This window comes from Panthera pardus, unplaced genomic scaffold (assembly GCF_024362965.1).
Source record: "Panthera pardus isolate Hobbes unplaced genomic scaffold, ASM2436296v1 HiC_scaffold_25, whole genome shotgun sequence".
NCBI classification, from domain to species: Eukaryota; Metazoa; Chordata; class Mammalia; order Carnivora; family Felidae; genus Panthera; species Panthera pardus.
This window is the reverse complement of record NW_026526821.1, coordinates 83,366,159-83,388,114: the sequence shown is the minus strand read 5'-3', so window position 1 is coordinate 83,388,114 and position 21,956 is coordinate 83,366,159. Positions and strand designations below refer to the sequence as shown.

General features: G+C 41.0%; 1 protein-coding gene across 3 annotated transcripts in view; it reads right to left on the bottom strand.

Moving 5' to 3' along the window:
• MEIS1 (Meis homeobox 1) overlaps positions 1-21,956 on the bottom strand; it is a 137,587-nt gene that overhangs the window by 44,393 nt on the left and 71,238 nt on the right. For all 3 annotated transcript variants that reach the window (XM_053890751.1, XM_053890750.1, XM_053890752.1), the window contains exon 8: positions 15,914-16,059. In XM_053890751.1, coding sequence (XP_053746726.1) covers positions 15,914-16,059 — 146 coding nt within the window. The remainder of the gene's footprint in view (positions 1-15,913; positions 16,060-21,956) is intronic.

The following is a 21,956-nucleotide window of genomic DNA, read 5'->3' as shown; positions in this document are numbered from 1 at the left end:
CATCAGATCTGGTCAACTGTGTACTCCAGACAATTTCAAGAGCAATAACAGATCATAAATTGAAGTGTCAGGGTACGGAAGCAGAGAGATGTAGCAGGTTATAGTTAGGGCTCTGAATTTTTTTTCCCAGTCTATTGTACACTAAGATCTCTGGTGGCTCTTTAGCCTTTTCTATCCCATTTTCTTCTGTAAAATGGTCCATCTGTAAATGGGGCACAATTATTAAATGTAGGATCACATGCAAACTAACTCCTTCGTAATTAATAACCTTTTAAAATCAAATGGGATACTTGGTTTCATAGCTTGATTTCTGGAACGTCAAATATATGCTGTTTCATGCATGTGTATTTGGCCTTTTTTCCTGGGAAATTCACCCCACCATTTACTCAATCACTCTCTTGAACACTGAAGTGATGAATGTTGCTGAGTGCTCGTGGTTTCTGGTCCAATATGAACACTTTCAGGGAGTAAGTCCTGGGCGCCTGTCGGCTTGGTAATTGATGATGTTTTCACTTCAAGGTGTGGGCCTGAGACCCACAGGGCTCAATGGGGAAAGTAAATGAATTGACTTGACTACATCTCTTACCCACTGCTCCTGATACGTGTAAACTCATTACTGCCAAATGTACTTCGATATTTTCAAGAGGGGATAGCAATATATATTTTTGACAACAGTTAAAACGATGCTTTGATTTTTATTTTACATTAACAAATTAAAACACTTGGACTGCCACTAAGATTCTTTGTGAAAATCTGGTCTTCGCTACATTCACATTGAATTATAAATGCCTTCGCCAAAACAAAGAATAATCCACAGTGCCATCAAATGTATGCCTCTCTTCCTAATTTTGATTTCTAGGTCCCATGGCTTCCATAAGAGAAAGCATGCAGGGGCACACACATACTGTATTTCAAATGGAGATTTTATGTAAGCTTATTTTTATAGTGATTCTGAGAGTAGCTGCTCTGCTTTTTATCTATGCAAACTGGAAATAAAGTAGGCACCCTGCCAGCTCCCTGACAGCAGGCCAGGCGGGGGCTGCCATGGGTGACTCACACAATGACATCTAAGGGGTCCAGAAAAGAACCCTGACTAATGGCTTTTGGATTCCTTATGACCTTTGATCCTCAATGACTTAGACCAAAATAAATGACCTAATTTCAAGAAACTACATCCAGCATGTGAACTCTAATGAGTGACAGAATCTACCTGCTAAGCAATGATTAATAGGTATGTGCTCCTTATAATAATTCCTTAGATCTTAGCCAAACTAGGGAGAACATACTTTACAGATGCTTGTTTTTGAAAACAAATGCATCTTCCAGGATGGTGTGAAATCAGACAGTGCCCATGGCAGATAAAGTACAGAAGGCAGTGGGAATACGAAAGGATTTCCTGGAACAAAGTTGACAAATACTACTAGAAACAAGAATACCTCGCCCTCAAAGGTATGTATTGTTTCTTGAGTTGGCAACTCTGTTCCTTTCTTCCTGACAAAGGCTATCAGATCTAGGGGGCCAGAATAGGAATTTGGGAGCTAGCACACCCTTGCTCCATGATAACACCCATCAGGGCGCATTGTCACCAGGGCAACTGAAGCCAGAGGGAGGTGAAGGACAAGATTCTGTACTGCTCAACCTTCAGAACTACCGTTTCACCCTCCGGAACACACAAGGCCACTATCAACAAGCCCAAAAGAACAAGCCTGTATACTGACAGAGTCCTTGGTCTACCAGAAGCCTTCTGAGTATTCGAGAGACTCAATGAAAACTCTCTGATAATTATTTAGGGCAGGGTATGAAGTTATATCCTGTATGAAATTATAATGATGGATACATGTCACCCATTTATTCTCACCCACAGAATATACAACACCAAAAGTGGGCCCTAACTTTGGACTTTGGGTGATAATGGTGTGTCAAATATAGGTTCATCAACTGTAAGGAAAGTACCACTCTGGTGGGGCCACTTTGACAATGGAGAGGCTCTGCATGTGGAGGGGGTTGGGGAGGGAAGATACATGGGAAATCTGTGTACCTTCTCCTCAGTTTTGCCACGAACCTAAAGCTCTCTAAAAAATAAAGTCTATCTTTTAAAAACTTTTTGATATTCAAAAGGAAGTTCTTGCGCACTGAAAAAGATTTGAAAGTTTGCAGAAGAAAAACAAAACATTTCAATTCAATTTACATGATAAAATAATGGGCGAAGTTTCAACATCAAAGGCAAAAAAATCTATAAAAATCAAAGATGGAGGGCACCTGGGTGGCTCAGTCCCTTAAGCGCCTGACTTCAGTGCAGGTTATGATCTCACGGTTCCTGGGTTTGAGCCCTACATCAGGCTCTCTGCTGTCAGTGCACAGCCTGCTTTGGATCCTCTCTCTCCCTCTATCTCTGCCCCTCCTCTGCTTGCTCTCTCTCTCCTCTCTCCTCTCTCTCTCTCTCTCTCTCAAAAATAAAATAAAACATTAAAAAAAATTAAAGCTGGAGATAAAGAATCATCTTTCCATTTAAAATCTGTCCTCTTGCTTGTGTTCCTTAGATCCTTGCTATGGCAAGTGTGATCTGTGGACCAGCACCAGCAGTACTCAAAATGGGAGCTTATTCAAAATGCAGAATATGAGGCCCAGCCCCACTGAGCCAGAATCTTCATTTAAAAACAGATCCCCGCTGAGGCACCTGGGTGGCTCAGTCAGTTGAGCGTCCAACTTCGGTTCAGGTCACGATCTCACAGTCTGTGGGTTGGAGCCTCGTGTCAGACTCTGTGATGACAGCTCAGAGCCTGGAGCCTGCTTTGGATTCTGTCCCCTCCCCCGCTCACGCTCTGTGTCTCAAAAGTAAACATCAAAAAATAAAAAAAATAGAACATAAAAACAGATCCCCAGATAATCTGAATGCACACTGAAGTTTAAGAAGCACAGCTTTAAAAGAAGCAAAAGAATATTTAGCTCTGTAACGATTTCCGCTTTCTGGTTTTTTAGATGGTAGACTTCCATTTTTTAAAAATTACTTTTTATATATCAGTTAAATCTCCAAATGTGTACATTGCTACATCTCCTGATGCAGATTCAGAGGAATGTCGTGAATATTAACGCTATATACTGAATGAAAATTAAAATCAAGAAAATACCTTCTACTAAGTATCTAAACAATCATTCTACTTCTCCTCATCGTATCAACCCAGCAATGTGTCCAATGATTTAGTTTATCACACTATCCATCCCCTGTGCATACCGAGTTTCAAACCCCAGAGGCAGGCTGCACCCTGTCCGCTTTGTCATGAGGCACAAAGGAAGAAAATCATTGTCTAAGTTCACTCAGCATAAGGTAAAGAGGACACTCAAGCCAGCCCAACTCTTTTACTGCAACAAAAGGCACCTTCTCCCCAAATTACCGAGGTGATGACTTCAACCTTCTCCTTTATTTGGTAGTGAAAACCAGCTTTGCTCCCTAAAGCCGGTACTCAAGTACATTTTGCCTTGTATCTCTTCTCACCCTCCTGTCTCCAGTGGTCAACAAACCAACATGTGACCATATTCACATCACTTCTCTTGCGGTTGGTAATGGGAACAATGGATGAGAAAAGAAACTCTCTGTGGCGCTACCCGAAGGCCAGCCTGGTCTTCTCAGAGGTTAATACCTACCTCTTAGAACATCAGAACAGCCCTAAAATGCCACACGCTTTGACAGTCAACCTACGTGACATGCTGGCCATGTTAGTTCAAATGTAAAATATAGCATCTGTAGCCCCAGAGATGAACTGAATTATAATGCCACATTTGAATGGTGTTTTACAGATTCTTCCAAAGGCTCAGAGCATCTACCCCTTAATTAAATCTAATTTGGTTTCCACATAGAGCGTTACCGAGCATACTCACTTCTCCATACACGGAAGCTCGGTATAACATCGTCCTCACCTTCCAACGACAGCCTTATGAAGATGTTTCCATGTGGGAACGCTCAAAACTGATTTATGATGCTACTGCAGCAACTAAGCAACTAATCTTCCAGTATAAATGCAACACATAAGGACAACCTAACTGAAACATATAAATTCCACATATACTTAAAAATATTATTGTCTGTAATTTAATATAGCAGAATGTTTCTAAGCCTATAACCTTGCATGCGGAGGCAGTTTTTCAAGCATTAATACTTAAATGGGTCATAGACACCACATCTGTCATTCTGTCCTGAAGTCTATGAGGCAAAACCAAGACTATGCTGGCCTATTGATTTTTCTAGCATTTGCTTTAATTTACTTAACCATTGAGAAATCCATCAGTACATAAAGGGCAACTGTCCATTACTGCCTCATTTGCAGACATTCCTTCCCCTCGTTTTTGGTAAATATTTCCCTTAAATTGCTATGTGTTTACAGTGTAAAAACGAATTAGGAAAGTGCTCACACCTGTTTCTGTTCAGTAACTGCTGCACTGAGGTATATGTAACGTGCTTAAAGATAGAATAAATATCTAGACATTATTACATCTGTGTGCAAAGGGTGGTAAATTAGATCCTAATTACATTAACAGGGATTCTGCCTCCCAGCTTAAATTTTACATGAGCACTCTGCAAAAATTCAAAAGCTCTGCTGTGGTTTCTTTATGAGCTGGTGATTACAGCTACTTCCTATGCGGTCACTAAATATTCTGTTTACAAATAAATGAAGAAGCTTTGAGCCAACTTGCCAGGGTAATAATCTATTTCTTTCTCCCCCTCCTTCTTCCCAGCAAACCCTCGCCACATATGCATGGCAACAATCAGGAGCCCTGGCTTCATCTAATTACTCCATCACATAATTTCACAAATTGCCTTGTCACTGGGGAGCCAAGTGCAAAACACGCTCACAGTGGGATTTCAGGCAGCAGCTTTCATTTACTACTCATTCCTTGTTAAATTAAACACGAAAACACCAGTTGTGTGAAAGAAGTCAAAAAGAATGCCTTGCAAATGAGCCAGACAAGTACATCTCCTACCTACCATTTCACCAAATACGTTGTTGGCCACAGGGACCTCACACAGGAAGATTCCCCTTGGCTGGCCCATTCCTATTTTGATGTAGCTGCTACAATAGACCATAACCAAAAGGCCAAAAACAAATAGGCTTCTCCAGAAAGTAAGCGTCATCATAGGTCAACAGGAAACATGGGCACGTAGCAAAAAAAAAAAAAAAAAAAAAAAAAAAAAAAATGATATTCTCAAGCCCCTCTGTTCTTTGCCCTTTCTGCCTGGCTATGATCCTCATATGAGGACATGTATTTATACTGGATGAATGATGCTAAGCCCTTTGAAAGTATAAACAGTATACTACATAGTTCCATCCTGGCTACGAAGAAGGAACCAGATTCCACTAATCTTTAAAAGTTCTCAAACAGAGAGATCATCAATCAAGTTTACACAGTATTAGGTGTTTTCCTTTTAAGTCTTAATGCCTTACGTGATTCTGAAACACATCAAGGCAAGTGCTCACCCATCTCACTACGGATGTGGGTGGAAGAAAAAGAGCTTACGGTGGGTGACATTACTACAGGGAGTGAACCTGAGGTCACAGCCCTGGAAGCTGACATTGGTATATCAACAACTAAACACGGCCACTGGTAATTAAAGGTATTTCTTTGTGGAGCGGAGCCGGCAGGGTCAGGTACCGTTTTACATCACAAACCAGTCCTTTATGCATGTAGATTTGCCAGCATTATCTGCGCAGGGAGAAGAAGACATTAGCAGCAGCTGTCTCTCTGCTTTTACACTGAAAATTCTATTCACACAGACAGGTGGAGTAATTTAAAAGCCAATGTGGTGCAATTTCGATGTGACTAATGTCACTGCCTACTAAAATGCCACCATTACCACTGTTTATGGAAACATTACTAAAATTACATTTTATTCATAAGAATTTTAGGATTCTGGTTATTACTAGCTTTAAAATGATCAGACCTCAGTGTCATAGCCCAGAGCAGTGGCTTCACTCTCAAGGGTTTATCAGCCTTCTTTGCTGAGAAACGACAGTTGGATTGTAGTTTCAAGAGTAATCGGGACTGCAGAGCAGCTTCCCAGATCTCCATAAAGCAAATTAAAGACATAGCTCTTTGGCGTCCTGGACACGTGATGAGCAAAAAATCTTCAAGGAGCTAAATTCTGTGTTAGAAGGTTGAGTTAGGATTTGCATGAGGAGAGATTCCTCACCCCCCAAACTACTATCAGACATTGTTAGTGATACAAGGGGAGAGATTTACATATTTCCATAAGGAAGGAAGAACAGCTAATGTTTAAAATCTGAAATTCTAACAATGCATAAATTATTACAGATGCACAAAATATCGACAGCTCTAGCTGTGCCTTTTTTACGGGCAGAAATGTTTGGAAAAAGAATCCAGATAGGAAAGGACCATCCTTGATCTGTAGTTACCAATAACCATCAGACTGCATTATGAAGTTTTATGCCAAACCCTCTGGCTCCTATTTTTATTTTTAAAAATACTAATTAGCTAGTTCATGGAACGAGATTATAATTACACCTTTGAACTTCCACAGTGCAATTTGGTTTGCTCTGTATTTGAGAGGCAACGTGGTGGAAAGCACATGGAAATTCAAGTCAGGAGATTCTGGTTCCAGCTCAGCCAGGTCCTAGCTTTTGCCCTTGAGAAAAATCATTAACTTCTCTAAACTTCATTTTTGTCATCTTGCTACCTTATAGGATTATCTTTAGAATCCAATGTACGTGAAAATATTAAACTACAAAGCACCAGAGAGATACATATTATGATTTTATTTAGCCTTTTGATCACTGTTTTTCTTCAGCTGTTAACAGGGCAGAAGGATCCAGTGTCAAAACAGCCAAGCAATTGATAGATCATTTTTATTTTATTTTATTTTATTTTATTTTATTTATTTATTTATTTTTTGAGGGGCAGGGAAGAGGGGGGCGGTGGAGGAGGGACGGAGAGAGAGAATCCCAAGCAGGCTCTGTGCTCTCAGTGCAGAGCCCAACATGGGGCTCGATCTCACTAACCATGAGATCATGACATGAACTGAAATCAAGAGTTGGATGCTTAATCGACTGAGCCACCCAGGAGCCCCTAATAGATCATTTTTAGTAAAATGAATGATAGGGCTGCCTGGGTGGCTCAGTGGGTTGAGTGTTGGACTTGGGCTCAGGTCATGACATGATGGTTTGTGAGTTCAACCCCCATATTGGGCTTGCTGCTGTCAGCATGGAGCCCACTTTGGATCCTCTGTCCCCCGCTCTCTCTGCCCCTCCCCTGCTCATGCTTTTGCTCTCTCTCTCAAAAAATAAATAAAAATCATTAAAAAAAAAAAAAACGAATGATAAATGTAACATTCTGTCATCAGCAGGAGATAATTTCATTTATTTTTAAACATAAAATCAATTCATTTTTTGGTAGAGTTTCTCCCCCAAGAAGTTTGAAACCTGGCTTTTCTTTACATAATAAGAATTATTCCCAAACTTCTATCACCTGCAATAGAAATGATCTCTACTCGATCTTTCTTATGATGAGTGTTCCTGCTAATAGACCTGGCCCCTGGGTGTCCCAAGAACTTCCTAAGACACTGAATTCTCAGAGGTCACTCATGTCATGGGAGAGCATATGGGCTCTGTAGGGATGCTAGCACCAAAGTCAATGTGAAAATAGAAGAAAACTGACCACAGAATATTAAGAACAGAAAAGCAAAGACACATAACAGGTTAAGTTCATATACATTGTCCCTTTTTTTTCTTAACAGCAAATACCAAGAGGACATTCCAGTACAAGTAGTTATTTCAGTCAAACCAAAGGTCTCTATTTCGGAATATTTTGAACAGTATATTATAAAACCAAGTAATTTGTGTCTCCTATCACCTAACTTAGGATGTTCGTGTTTAATAGCTTCAAGTTATTTAAGGCGTTATCTCTTCTTTATAGTGTTCAAAGTGTATTGGGACCCACACTCACTGAGCTGTAATTCACTGAGTGAAGGCGTTTTGTAATGGCAAGAAAAAAACAAGGACTAAAGGTCTTTAAAATGTAGAAAACTGCCTGGTATAACTCAGCTATTCCTTTGCTCTCAGAGGCTCTCCACAGGCCCATCAAGAAATTGGTGCCTATCTGAGTTCCTGAAGGCTCTCTCCTGCTCTTGACACGCTAGGGCGAGGATCAAGTCCATTGAGGTGAGCCAGCTTTGCCAACAGAGGCAAACCCTCTGTTTGCCAACAGAGGGTGAGCCAACAGCTTTGCAGACAGAGGGACAGGCAGTATTGAAACACCCTTGTCAGTATCGGTCATTTCGATGTGAATCCACACAATCACAATCATTGCCACCTAGGAGCCTTAATAAAATAATTTCTGCTACCTCATGGCATTCAGTTATTACAGGTAAGCTTGGACCATGAGCCGAGCAACAGGCCACTCTTTGGTTACCCCCTGGCATACGCTCACAACGGCAAAAACAGAAAAATGAGAGCCCTGATCATAAATATTCAGGGGATCGAAAAAAGTGGAATGGATTCATTTTCCCCACTGGGATTCGTACAGATAGCAGGGGCTCAAGAGATTCGTCCCACGGAAAAACGTCCACATATGCAGGGACATACATGCACACACAGTGACACTTACATTTCCATAAGGAAGACTGGGACGTGATGGGGGATGCTTCCAGTTAAGTCAAATCAAGTATCCTAAATTCCAAGACACATAGATTTACTTCTACTGGAAAAACCAACCAACCCAACCAAAACACTGGAATCCTTTCTGAGACAAAACTAACTGATTTGCTCTCCATCAAACCTTCATACCTGAAAGCAAAGCACCTTCACTAGGAACCTTAAAGATTGAGGAAGTAAAAAGTCAAGCTTATATTCTATGAAATTCTGAAGGATTAGACTGAGTTAGCTTAAAAAATACGGCCACACATACATACGCAATGCCCCACTTTTAATCCTTCAGGTAAACTGAGGTGGAATGGTTGTATACTTGTTGACTGAATCTGATACTTCACCTTCAAAAATATATGGTCATGGAGAGAAATCAGAAGACATGGTGGCAATGTAGGCTTTGAAGTGCAAATGGCTGGCTAGTGTTCAAGCAGTTCTGTGTATCTGCAACCACCGACTTAATAAATTGTGCTTATATGGGCACTTTTGTTTTGAAACTAATCCTTTATTTAATTAGCCCGATTGAGAGTATATCAGAGAACCAAACTACAGTGTATTTTTAACTTACCCTTGGAAGCAAAAGGAAAATTTTGGCATAATCTGACAAACTGCCAGTCAGTCTCTACACAAGACCCTTGTATAAGGCACCAACCGTCAGTGACATTTGAGCACAAAAATCTCAGTCACATCCCCAAAATAACATACAGCCCCAGTCAGAGCTCATTTGCTATGAGTCCTATGTACCTGGATAAATGGGCAATTTTCAAGTTGGACTTTTGTTTTTACTTTTGATTGTCCCCCCCACCCCCGCCCCCCCCGCCATGTCCCCTCATCAACCGACTGTAATTACCCCAGGTCAGAAGTGCACAACCATGATGGGGAAGAAAGGCTGGGACAAGGGAAAGGAGGTGTGTGGAAGGCTGTGAGAGAGCTCTGCCAGGTCACTAATGGCCTCTGGGGCAACGACTTGGAGAACAGGCTGATGCTTTGCCTTTGATCTTCTAATTCACAATGATCATTAGTATTAACTCCGATTCTTCTGGGTGAAGAATTCCAGCTGTAGCCTTTTCAGTTTACCTGACCTAAGAAAATTCATCACCCATCCCATTAGGATTTCAATAACCAGCTAAGAAAAAGAGAAAAGCAGTTGCCCCAGAATCTAGAAACCACCCGCTTCATTATTAAAAGAGTTTATATGACATATATTGTGGAAGAATTAGGGCATTCCAATATTACCTCCAAGTAATTAAATAATCTATTCCATTTTTCCTCCTGAGAGAGATGATTCCCAATTGGCTGAAAGATAGGGTCCGATGTAATCAAAGTTGAAATATGCTATCTCCAAAATAGCAGAGACCTTTTAAAATTAAGCTAGAGGGATTTGTAATCAAACCTGGGTTAGTTTTGGCAAAGCCTACCTCTGACCCATCATCATTTTTTTTTTAATGTTTACTTATTTTTGAGACACAGAGAGAAAGAGCACAAGCAGGGGAGGGGCAGAGAGAGAGGGAGACACAGAATCCGAGGCAGGCTCCAGGCTCTGAGCTGTCAGCGCGGAGCCCGACGCGGGCTCAAACTCACGAACCGTGAGATCATGACCTGAGCCAAAGTCAGACATTTAACCAACTGAACCACCCAGGCGTCCCTGACCTGTCATCATTATTAAAGGCTACGAAGTTGGCAACTACATGTAAGGGAAAAAGTAATAACTATATAGATATTCTCCTAGGTTTAACAGAGCTCATTTTTGATAAGGTACATGGACATCTGAGGGGGAGAAAAATCTTCTCACCCCTACATACTCGTTTTCAAGAATCTTAATTTAATAATATATCTACAGATAACACACAGTGAAGAAGGACTCAAAGTTGCTATCTCCACACACCACCTTCCTTAGGTCAGGCACATGAACATAAAGATAAATTAGGACTAGTTTGAAGGAGGGACTGTCTTTCTCAAATACTTTGTACTACCCTGACTCCCAGTCTATGCAGGAGTTCAAGAATATAGTCTTCCTGCCCCAATGTCTTCTTAGGACTAATTTGACCTGAATCATGCTAGCTGGTTAAGCACAATGGAAATAATTACTCTTAAATCTATCAGTGTATAGAGGTGAAGGACAGAAAAACAGAAATGGAAAGAGAGGAGCAAATTTCATCTACTACCTACCTACCTGCCTGCCTACAGGTCCTTCTGTCTGCCTTTTGACCTTTCACTTGCCTTGATCAACAGAATGGGTTGTCTGGATACCAATGAGAAGCACTTTTTCAGTATAATAATAATTCCTAATGTTTAGAGAACAATTCTTCCAAAACTGCAAGCAGAGATATGACACTAAGATGTCGCCAACAGATCTTGTTACCAAAAGCAAAACCAATGAAACAACATCTGTCTCTTCTAGAGCATTCAATTCCCAATTCAATTCCATTTACTCCATCCTTAGAGTGGCAGACCCGCAGGGCACTTTTCATCTAATAGTGTTTCTATGGAAACGCCATTCTCAACCTGGAAGATTCTACAACCTCTCACTTTGGCTTTATCCACATTGAGAGGAAAGCCTTATAAATCAGAAATCGAGACATAATTTTGCCACAGACCAAAAAAAAAAATAAAATTGTTTTTCCAGGCTAGAAGTTCGCAAAAAGAAACAAAACCATGTGTAAAATATGTGTATCTGACATAGAAACAAAGTGTCTCTATGAAGTACCAATGGGATCCCAAAGATCAGTGAAAGGAATCCAAGAGAATGTGAATGAAAATCAATTCACCTTCAGGGTCACCTCCCCTGCTAGTCAATGCCAGATATGTCACCCCTTGTATGGTTGCTTCACCTGAACCCTCAGGTGTGTTATTTTAACAGCCTGCATTCTCCCTAAATTTCAAGATTCCTGGGATACACAGCAGCTCCATGCAGGAAAATATATCACTGCATATTTTAAATAAGAACCATATTAACCGCTTTTCTATTTAGATTATATTTAAATCTGCAATATGTTAGGGTAGGAAAACAAAACAAAACAAAAAGCACCTTGATTTTTACCTTAAACATTGTATTTGTTTATTCCTTCTCCCCATTTCTACTAGGCCCTTAGGCATATCTTTGTAACACTACCTAGTGAAATAACTAGCAATAGGCAAAACACATCCAGTTGGAACATTATGACATAGTAGGTTATATTTGTAGTTGGAATAATGCCTTTAAGGGAAAAAGAAACTTTGATGCAGCATATGTCCCTGAACTGTCAATATACAGTGACTCATACTCAAATATTAAGTATTTTTTAATTGTTGGCAGTAATTTGTCTTCAGGCAAATGCAAGCACTTCTATTAATAAATGCTTTTGTTTTCTAATTCTCTCCTATTATCTAAATAACGTCAGTCATTCTTTTCAATTCCAGGCAACAGTTTCTTTGGAGAGACCTCCTTTAGTTATCAAAACTGGCAAATGTTCAACTTGAAACTAAGGTAGAAATTTGCATCACTGAAATTTCCTTTTACCCATAAGCACCAAAGTTTAAAATCCGTTTCCTTTTTGATTATTTTCATCATATACAAGTTATTTCCAGTTTAGCTTGCTAGAGACTGTGAGTCCAAGAATGAAGCTTTAGTTCTCTCTTCAGGTAGTAAAATGTGCTGCTGATTAAATCTACCTGTGGACAACTACAGAACAGCACATTTTTCTTATGCATCTGGGGTGCAAATCCAGAAAGTTTTTGTTTTGTTTTATTCAGGCCCTTTTCTACTCCTCTAACACACAAATGCCCTTTCAAGGTTTTTTATTTATTTTTGGGACAGAGAGAGACAGAGCATGAACGGGGGAGGGGCAGAGAGAGAGGGAGACACAGAATCGGAAACAGGCTCCAGGCTCCGAGCCATCAGCCCAGAGCCCGATGCGGGGCTCGAACTCACGGACCGCGAGATCGTGACCTGGCTGAAGTCGGACGCTTAACCGACTGCGCCACCCAGGCGCCCCACAAATGCCCTTTCAAAGGCAGGTAGTTGCTGTTGCTGTTGTTAACTGAATAAGCCCAATGAAAAGATTGATCCATTTATTTGAAAAAAGGGGGGGGGGGGAGTAGCAATTTGCTTCCAAAGAGGTGTGTGAGGTCTTATAATATGCCCTTTGGCATTGAAAAGATTAGTTTGTACAGTTTGCTAATAAATTGTTATTGCTATTATTTTAATTAGCCAGAGTTTCAATTGCTCCTTTATATCTTGCAAGATTTCAGGCAGGATTTTCTAGATAAGCTGCATTAATCATATAGCAAGAATGTGATCATTTAGGGGCGCCTGGGTGGCTCAATTGGTTAAGTCTCTGACTTTGGGTCATGATCTTGTGGTTCATGAGTTCCAGCCCCGTGTTGGGCTCTGCGCCGACAGCTCAGAGCTTGCTTCAGATTCCGTGTCTCCCTTTCTCTCTGTCCCTTCCCCGCTCGTGCTCTGTCTGTGTCTTTCTCTCAAAAATAAATAAACATTAAAAAAAATTGTTTTTTAAAGAATGTGTTCATTTAAAATTTGTCCTGTCTGCCAAATGACTGTCATTTGTGTGCATCCCTAAAGAACTTTTAGAACTTGAAAAAAGTTGCAACAAGACTAGTATGTAAATGTCACTCTTACTTACATTTGGACAAATAACAAAACTCTTTAGAGGTTTTTCCATAGAATTTATTATTTTCAGCTCCTGACTATAAGCATTACCTAAGCAGTCTGTGGATTTCTTCAAGAAGTATGACAAGACACAGAGACGGGTGTTCCTGGTAACTGGAGATCTATCTGCTCTTGCAATTGGAGAAGAGGGAAGGGAATCTTTTTCATTGGGGGAAGGAAAAAGGGAGAAAATTTGAATATATCTCCTTTGATTTTTACATGATATTATGAGACATTTGCTTTTTAGAGATGGTTACCAGCATCCATATTTTTGTGTGAGCACATGGCACTGGAGTGGGGAACGTGGGTGGGAATGTCCAATGGAAACCACAAGGCAACTTCTGTGAGCATTCATAGAAAGCCAGGGAGACATGGACAAGTGGGTTTCCCCTTCCAGGGTAGTGGTACAGGCCAGCACAGACCCCCAAACTGAGGGAAATTAGCCAGACCTCAAGAAATCAGGAAGTTTATCAATAATTTCTATTGCCATTGCCCAAATAACCTATGGACCACAAAAAGCATTGCAATGCAGGTAAAATCTTGCTGGCTGTTAAGGACTTTTTTGTTTTGTTTCGTTGTAAGAAGATAACATAGCTCTCTGCAAGGTTCTTCACAAGGATATGACCTAGAAAACCAGGAAGTCTGGTGGATGAATAAAAGAACTTGCTCCTCTCTCTCCTGATTCTGTCTGAACCAATATTTGATTATATTTTATTCAGGGGCACCTCAGCTTCAAGTAAAGCCAAAGCTCCTTTGCAGATTGAGATGGAAGCTCACGAAATCCATTCACTTTTTTCTGTCAGTATAGGAAACAGACTGGTTGTAACTGCAGGGTTCACCTGGTTTTGTCCCTTCTTCCCCCGCCCCCCCACTCATCCTCCAGATCTGGTTAGCTGGTCAGCTCCAGTGATGAAATGTCAGCATGGTTGCATCAGCACCTTTGACCAATTGGCACTTCGTACCTCCTGCTGTTTATTCTTCATGCTATGCCCGCTACGCCCTCCAGACCCTCGCCCTTCCCCCCACCCTTCCGTAGTGGTTGATAATCCCCAGTAGCAAACTTGTACGAGGCAGATAGATCGCAAACTATCCACACATATGTAACAAGTGTCAGCTAAGTAATGGCACTTGAAGTGGGTTTCAGGTAGACCTAATATGATGTTAAAATCAGTTCCACAGTCTAAGTCTTCAACTGTCTACCAGCATGAACCAAGCTCCACAGCTGATTCCAAAACCGGCAGTGTAGTCTAGTTGCTATTTGGAATCACAATGGTTAGAAGAGAGGAAGGAAACTATTTCTTTAGTTACTCCTGCTGCTCTGTTTTTATTTTATTCACAGACACTGGAAATTCTGGATTAACTTATACCCTGGAGTGTTAACGGAGGCGCAGCCTCTATGCAGAGGAGCAACCAGCATGGCCTTCGACAGCCCCTGTGTGTCCCCCTGTAACGGTACAAATCACCGAGGAACACGGCCCTGAAAGGGGGCAAGGGTGTGAGGGTCAACAGACCTGGATACGTTTGTGACAATGCAGAATTAACTTTAATACTTAAGAAAAATAAATAACTTCAAGAAAAGCCAACTATGCTAAACAGAGTCACATAAAAAGTTTGCTCCTGAAATTGTTCTTAAAAAGCCAAGATGGTTAACATTGATTCATCTTAGGCTAGGCTAGGCTATGACCTGTTTAAATTCAACCTTTGTCCCTAACATTGAATGTCTCCCTCACCAACAATTTTGCTGATTTCTAAAATATTATTTTATCCATAAATTTTCATTTTGTCTTCTTCCTTAGATGTCATTAAATCAGTATGCACTTACAAAAATATCCACCACAATATTATGATTATAAATATTTTGAACATGAAATTCATTCAGAACAATAAGCAAACAAAACAAATCCCTTGGTGGCATAAAGCCCCAAATCTCCAGTTTCTCACATCTCCAGGAGAATTCCTGCAGTGAAAACAGCAATACTCACACAGACAATATAAACTGTTACTCTGCTTGAAAAGTCACAGGGGACTACACAGGAAGAGCTGACTCTATATTGCTGTTTTCCTTTACAGTTCTAAGTACAGGGACCACTTTCACTGTGCAGCCGTGACTCAGATGAATGTTTTGTAATGGCAACCAAGTGCACTCAAACCACTTAAAAGCAAATTATGTGAGCATCTTGCCATTGCAACAAGATTTAAACTTTTTCGGACCATTCACTATAAAGGTCCACTAAAGCATTAGAAGAAATTAAGTCCTTCCCTTTGGGGTTTGTCTAAACTTTCTTCTTAGTAAGACTCGGTTCTAAGTACCTAAGAATCACACTGAGAAAAGCAACATCATTAGCATACATACTTAAAATCACAAGTCACATGAACTCCTAAACCTTGTAACTTACAGTTAACAAAATTGCAATAGTGAACTGCAAATAAAACTCCTCATTTGGGGTAAGTATCTAGGAAATAAGTGCTAGCACTTTTGTAAGAACTAGGGGGACACAGCGATTTATGAAATATTCCAAGTGCAGAGGGATCATTTCCACCCCCCCTTGTCTTTCTATCACAACTGGTTCATTGTCCATATTTAGTTTACATATGTCATTTAGAATCCACTTACTGTTAGATGCTGGAACAGCCACGCCCTCATGATATTTGTGGCTACTTTGGGAAAGATGCCACGCTTTTTGTGACGCTTTTTGTCCTTATCTGGATCATCATCGTCACCTGTGCTGGGGGAAGCTACACTGTTGTCCAAGCCATCACCTGCAAACATAGTGAATCAAATTTTGACTGATGCTACCTTGACATGCTTTATTCAAATAGAATGCCTTTGGATATAAACAAAACCAAAAGAGCAATATAAATGATTAATAGTTTATTTGGTACTTTTTTTTTTTTTTTCCAAAACAAAGAGAAAAACAAGGCCTAGACTCAAAAGTAGTCAGGTCTAAGGAACTTCTTCCAAAGAACAGTGGGGAAAGTCAAAGGGAATGAAGGGAAATAGCCAATCTCTTTAGTAGCTTTGTTGCCATGGTCATTATTCAGATGTGTAGAGTTGAGACATGCTAAGCATAACTCCTAGTGGGGAGTTAAATATAGTGGCCGCCATTGGCAGAGGCCAATGCCTGGGTATTCAAACCTCACATATAGTCGTTGATGTGGTCAACATGTGAGAAGATGCATTCAAGATATCAACTATTTCCACAAGTGATCTATCTTAAGACTAAAGTAGGCCATGGAAATGGTAGGTAATCCATCATCTAAGCAGTTTGACATAGGAATGCTTCAAATAGAATGTAATTTTTCTTGTCATAAAAAGAGAGCATCAAGTTTAGGAAGGGCAAAACTCCTGAAATAGTTTTTTAATTAGGAAATGATTACTATGTAAGTCAAATAAAGTGATGTTAAATTAATAGTCAGTGGGAATTGTATTATCCTAAAAATCCAGGAAGTTTCTAAAGTTTCTTCTAGATTTCATTTTTTCTCATTGCAAAATCATCTGTTGACAAATCATCTGTTTCTTGAATATCGGATCCTATTTTTCCATTGATTTTTGCCATAACATTTACGTTGCTTCTTCTAGAAAATATTCTGGCTCTGTGACAAAATAAAATTAAAGATGTAGGATTCCTTTTACAATGTCATGTTTAATAAGACAAAAAAAAAAATGAAATTTCAGCCCATGTAATCACACTGTCCAAAACAAGTCATAAGGCACAAGTGGAAACTAACTACCTTGGTTTGGACACAAAAGTTCAAAGGGAACGAGAGTGGACTGAACTCACTACACTAAAAAGGAGCTTATCTTCTATCAAATGTGCCTTCCTACCTGCTGCCCCTGCTCTTGGGGGAAGCTACCAACTTTCAGAAAGGGATAGGTTGGTCTGGCCTAGGAAGAATTGCTACAGCAATAAGGCTCTGAATTGAGGCAAGACATGCACCTGAGAGCATGTTCCCTGGGTTATGGAAGTCACTAGAGAGCAGTCTACAGGCCCAAACAATGAGGTCCTTTGGCAAAACAATTTTCCTGGTCACTGTACATTGGAACTAGCCTCAGATTCAGTTACATCACTCTGTGAATTTCTTATTTCGTATTCCTTATTTCTGTTACCTAAATACACTACATATGCAAAGAATTCTCTACTTTGATTCAGTTATTTCAGCCTAATCTTTAGTAATTATGTTGCCATTAATCAATTGTTCTTAACAACTCCCTCAGGACACCCCCCCATCTCCCTCCCCCAACAAAGAAAATTGCCCCCAAACTACCTTAACTTGTATTGAGGTAAAGTTTAAAAACTCTTGTTGGGTGAGGAACAGACTAGTTTCAACATTTCTGCTATGATTACAGCATGTGCTGCAAATACAAAACTTTTGCAGAACTTTTCAGAGTGGGATTTTTATTAATTTTAAAAAGCAAACTTTTATTATATTTAAAATCCATATAGTTGTTAAAGCTCCACAGAATCATTGCTGTGTTCTCAGTGGAAAAGATCACATAGACCATAGTTCCAAAACCCTCACCGTACCAGTGAGGAAAGTGCTTGTATTCTGGTGGGTGACTTACCCAAGGTCACGCAGCAGGGATGGGACTGGCCCACCTGTGCCCGACCAGACACCCGCACCCCTAAATCAGTGTCCCTTCCACCCCACCAAACTCGTTATTTGCATAGCCAAGTGTTTTATAAGGAGTCCCCTTGGATTTGCCTAATAAATTCCTTGAAAGTCCAGTATTTAAAGAGGCTTTTTATTCAGAGAAGCAATTCACCATATAAAATAACAATTCATTAAAGAAACATGAGAAAAGAAACCAACTCAACAGCATTTAAAATTTCAATGGGCTAATCCACTCTCAATATGCAAAAGGTAACCGAGGAAAAGAAACATATTACTTGATCATTGATTAAAAATGAAAAGCTTCTAACCTAATGACAGTTTTTTACCACCTCTCCATGATTGTTTTCCACCTTAAAAAAAAAATAGCCTTTCTATCTGTCTCCAAACCCCTTCAGATTAATTTAGCAGGCAATGCCTAGTGCCTGCCTCGAAGAGAATTCATTGATAATTTATGGAAATATCTACTATAATCCAGCGGAGATGACTTTTTTCCAGCTTTGTGCATCAATAGATAATCAAGGCCTTAAAGCAGCCTTAGCTTCCCATTACCTCAGGCAAAAGAATTCCTGAAAGCGTGCCTTGAGGGCACCTGAATTATATACTCCATTAGGAGAGGAAGGCTTTCTGCATTCCATGTGTAACACTCACCAGAACCTTTCCTGTTTATTTCTGCTGTATGAAAGCAGAAGCATTAGGAACAGAATTTTTTAAGTGAAGACTTATGTAGATACAATGGAGAAACCTTTCAAGCAGGAGCCAGATCACCCCCTTCAGTCCCTGGCAGTGACCTCTCCTGAATAAAAGGTTTCTATTACATCATTAGCTCAAGCCAAAAACAGCCTTGGCTTAATGCACAGTTTGTTCTTCCTACTGTTTTTAGGCAAATACAGCTACTTTACTCCCATCTGGGAGGGAAATTACACTGCTGGGTTGTAATCTAAGACAAGATTTTCATTGGAAGCAAATGCTTTCAATCCAGTGTAAATACTGGTGCATGTTCAGAAAAGCCTAAAACAATAAACCCTGCTCCTTCCCGACACAAGTTAGGGAAATGGAGAAGATGGGGAAGGAGAGGAGCATAATAAAACAGACTATTCTAAAAGCAAACACGTTCATAGATTTTAATAAATTGTTTAACCTCTTCCACTTTCTAGAATTGAAAATTGATCTCGAAACGTCTCAACCTCAGAGGAAAGTCTAAATGGTCGATTGTACCTTTAGCATTCCCATTCACTCTGCAATTTGATACAGTCACCTCTATGTGGTCTCTGGAGGATTTATTTCCTTTTTTTATTTTTAAGATCACTAAACAAACTTGGAGAACCGCCGGCCGACCACATGGCAGCAGGCAGCGGCTCTGAACCACATTTGTAAAATGTCAGCAGTGACTTCATTCCTGGAGCTGACTTCTCCTGCCGCCAAATGAAGGCAAACTGAAAAGGTGGAAATAATCATAAAAATGATGCTAGTCCATAAACAAGCTTACAGCCTCATTAGGATAGCAGTAGGCTCCAGTGGGTGATTTATGCTCGTTTTGCTGATGCTATGAGGAAATGCCATAGGGCGACTTTAGCCAATTGCTAATGGTTTCTGACAGCTTCTTAGCAACTAGTGCAAGCAACGTTGTGGCGTTTGCTAGTGACAGAAACCGAAAATGTCATATTATCTGCCCATGTGTCATGAAGTCCGTGTGGCAATTAACTAGCAGGCCAGTGACTGAGGGGCCAGAGGCTCCCGAAAATGGCCTTTGGCTATGCAGTGGCAGCCGCTGGGCGCAGAGGCACACACTGCCTGCACATATGCAACATTCTAATGCAGAAATCCACTTCCTTGTGACTTCCCGGCTCTGATGAGACCGGGCCACTCAAATCCCTTTTTTCTCCCCCACTCAAGTGAAACTCTGGGCTCCTCTCTCTCTTCTCTCTCTCTCTCCCCTCCCCTCCCCCCCCCCCCCCCCTCTCTCTCTCTCTCTCTCTCTCTCTCTCTCTCTCTCTCTCTCGGCACCAGCTCAGGCCTTATGAGAGGACTCCAAAGCAATCTGCTTTGATATGATTATCCGAATGGCTCCTTAATTGGCAATACCTGGTTCTGGGCTTTTTGGACGCTGGATTCAAAGGTGCTAGCCATTTTTCTGCTCTCTCACAAATTAGTCTAAAAGGATTTAAGATCACTGAAGCAGACTCATTGCCTGTCAGATTGCTGGGAGCGGAGGAAGTCTGTGCAGCAATAAGACACTATGTAAAAAACACCAGGCTTCTAACAAGCAGGGAGAGAATCTTGGCCACACTTTTCAGTTTCCGAGCTATCAAAACCATGCACTATATGTCAAACTGTCAAACCTTTCAGCGTGGGCCATTTGCCCTTTCAAATAATATTTAAGAATTGTTTTTACAAAATTTTATAGGCCATGGTCTAGTGAAAGAGGCCAACCAACAAAGAAAGGAATTTGTACTACAATTCGTCTACGGACAATTTCTTGTGAGACCTGGTCTGTCCCTGCGGAGCAAGGCAGGTGACCTGTGGCAGCTCCCAGGCTGTCAGAGCTCAGATTTCAAACACGCTCAACTCAAACATCCCGAGTCGCCTATTTAAGCATGCCCAGGCATTTAGACTGTGCTATCTCGTGCCTTTCAAGGCAGGATAAAGCGGCATTTACCGTATTCAGGCCATTCAATGGGTCAGACTGACCGTGTCAGCAGGGGCTCCTCTCCGGCAGGTCACAGCCCTGCTCCCATTTTTCTCCTCCTCCTGACTCCCTCTCTCCCCCCAGGACTGCCCTTCCCCAAAACCTAGTCTGAGCCAGGCTAAAACAAAACTCCAAAGTGCCCAAGATTCACATCACAACTGACAGGGACTTCCAGTCAGTGGGCCAGCAGGCATCAACAAAATGGGTTGTCTGTCAGAGGGTTCGTTATGTCACAGAGGCAAAACTCCTAATTAGGGATATGAACTTTCAACTGCCAGGGCAAATGAAAGTGTTGGGTTGTGGACCTCCTTCTTTTGCGGGAAGCCATCCCAGCTTCAAGACGATTCATTTACGATTTTCTATTGAGACCCCACAGTTTCCAGCCAGGTTCTCTCCTTAACTTTTGCTTTACTCATCTTCAAGTGTTTAGAAACAGAATGCTGATCCCAGAAATGGACGGAGACTCAAAACCAAGGCCATTTATAATCGCATCTTTCGATACGGAGTAAATTCTGTCATGTCTTGAAAGGTATCCAAACGGTCAATTCAAAAGCATTCTTTAAGACCGTACAGCTCATGTTGTAAGGTGGCTAAATTTTCATCCAATATTAAGGGTTTCTTTTTTTCTCTTGTCTGTTTTCTCACACAGCACATCAACAAGAGAGAATACGGCATTTCACCCCTTACATAGCGTGTAGAACATTCCTGCCTTTCTAGGGGCTGCTGGTGCAAACATCCCACAGTATGGAGAGGTCAGGTTTCTTTTGTAGTGGAGCTATCCGGGTGTGCCAGGTTGTCAGGAAGAATGTAAAACTACCCCAAACCCACTTCTCCAGATCATGGCTGTGTCTACTTAGCCAGAAGTCAGATGGGATAATGTTTCTGTGTTATGTTAAGAGGATGAATGGTGAGAATTATAGACAAGCCTTTCTCAGGAACCAGCTAAAATGCTTCAGAGGTTATAAAGAAGTGTTTTGTCTTCATTGAGAATGTGTAATAGCTGCCAGAATGATTTTTCTAAAATACATATCTGATCCTATAACCCTGGCACTTCAAATGCTTCCGTGGCTATCATTTGCCTTCAGGATAAAGGTCACACTTTTTAGCCTGGCGTGGAAGGCCTTTCACGATCTCTCTCCTGGGTGTTTCTTCTGTGGGTTCCCCGTGTTCACGGGTACTCACCGCCCCACCCCAATCCTGAGCCTGTTTGACCTTCTCACCGTCTCCCCGCAGGCACTGCTCTCACACCTCTTTGTGGTTCCCTGTGCTAGCCCCTTGGTAATGTCCTTCCTGGGAAGCTCCTTGGTGACCTTTTAGGCTCCACTCAACTGCCATCTCCTAGAAGAAGCACACACTG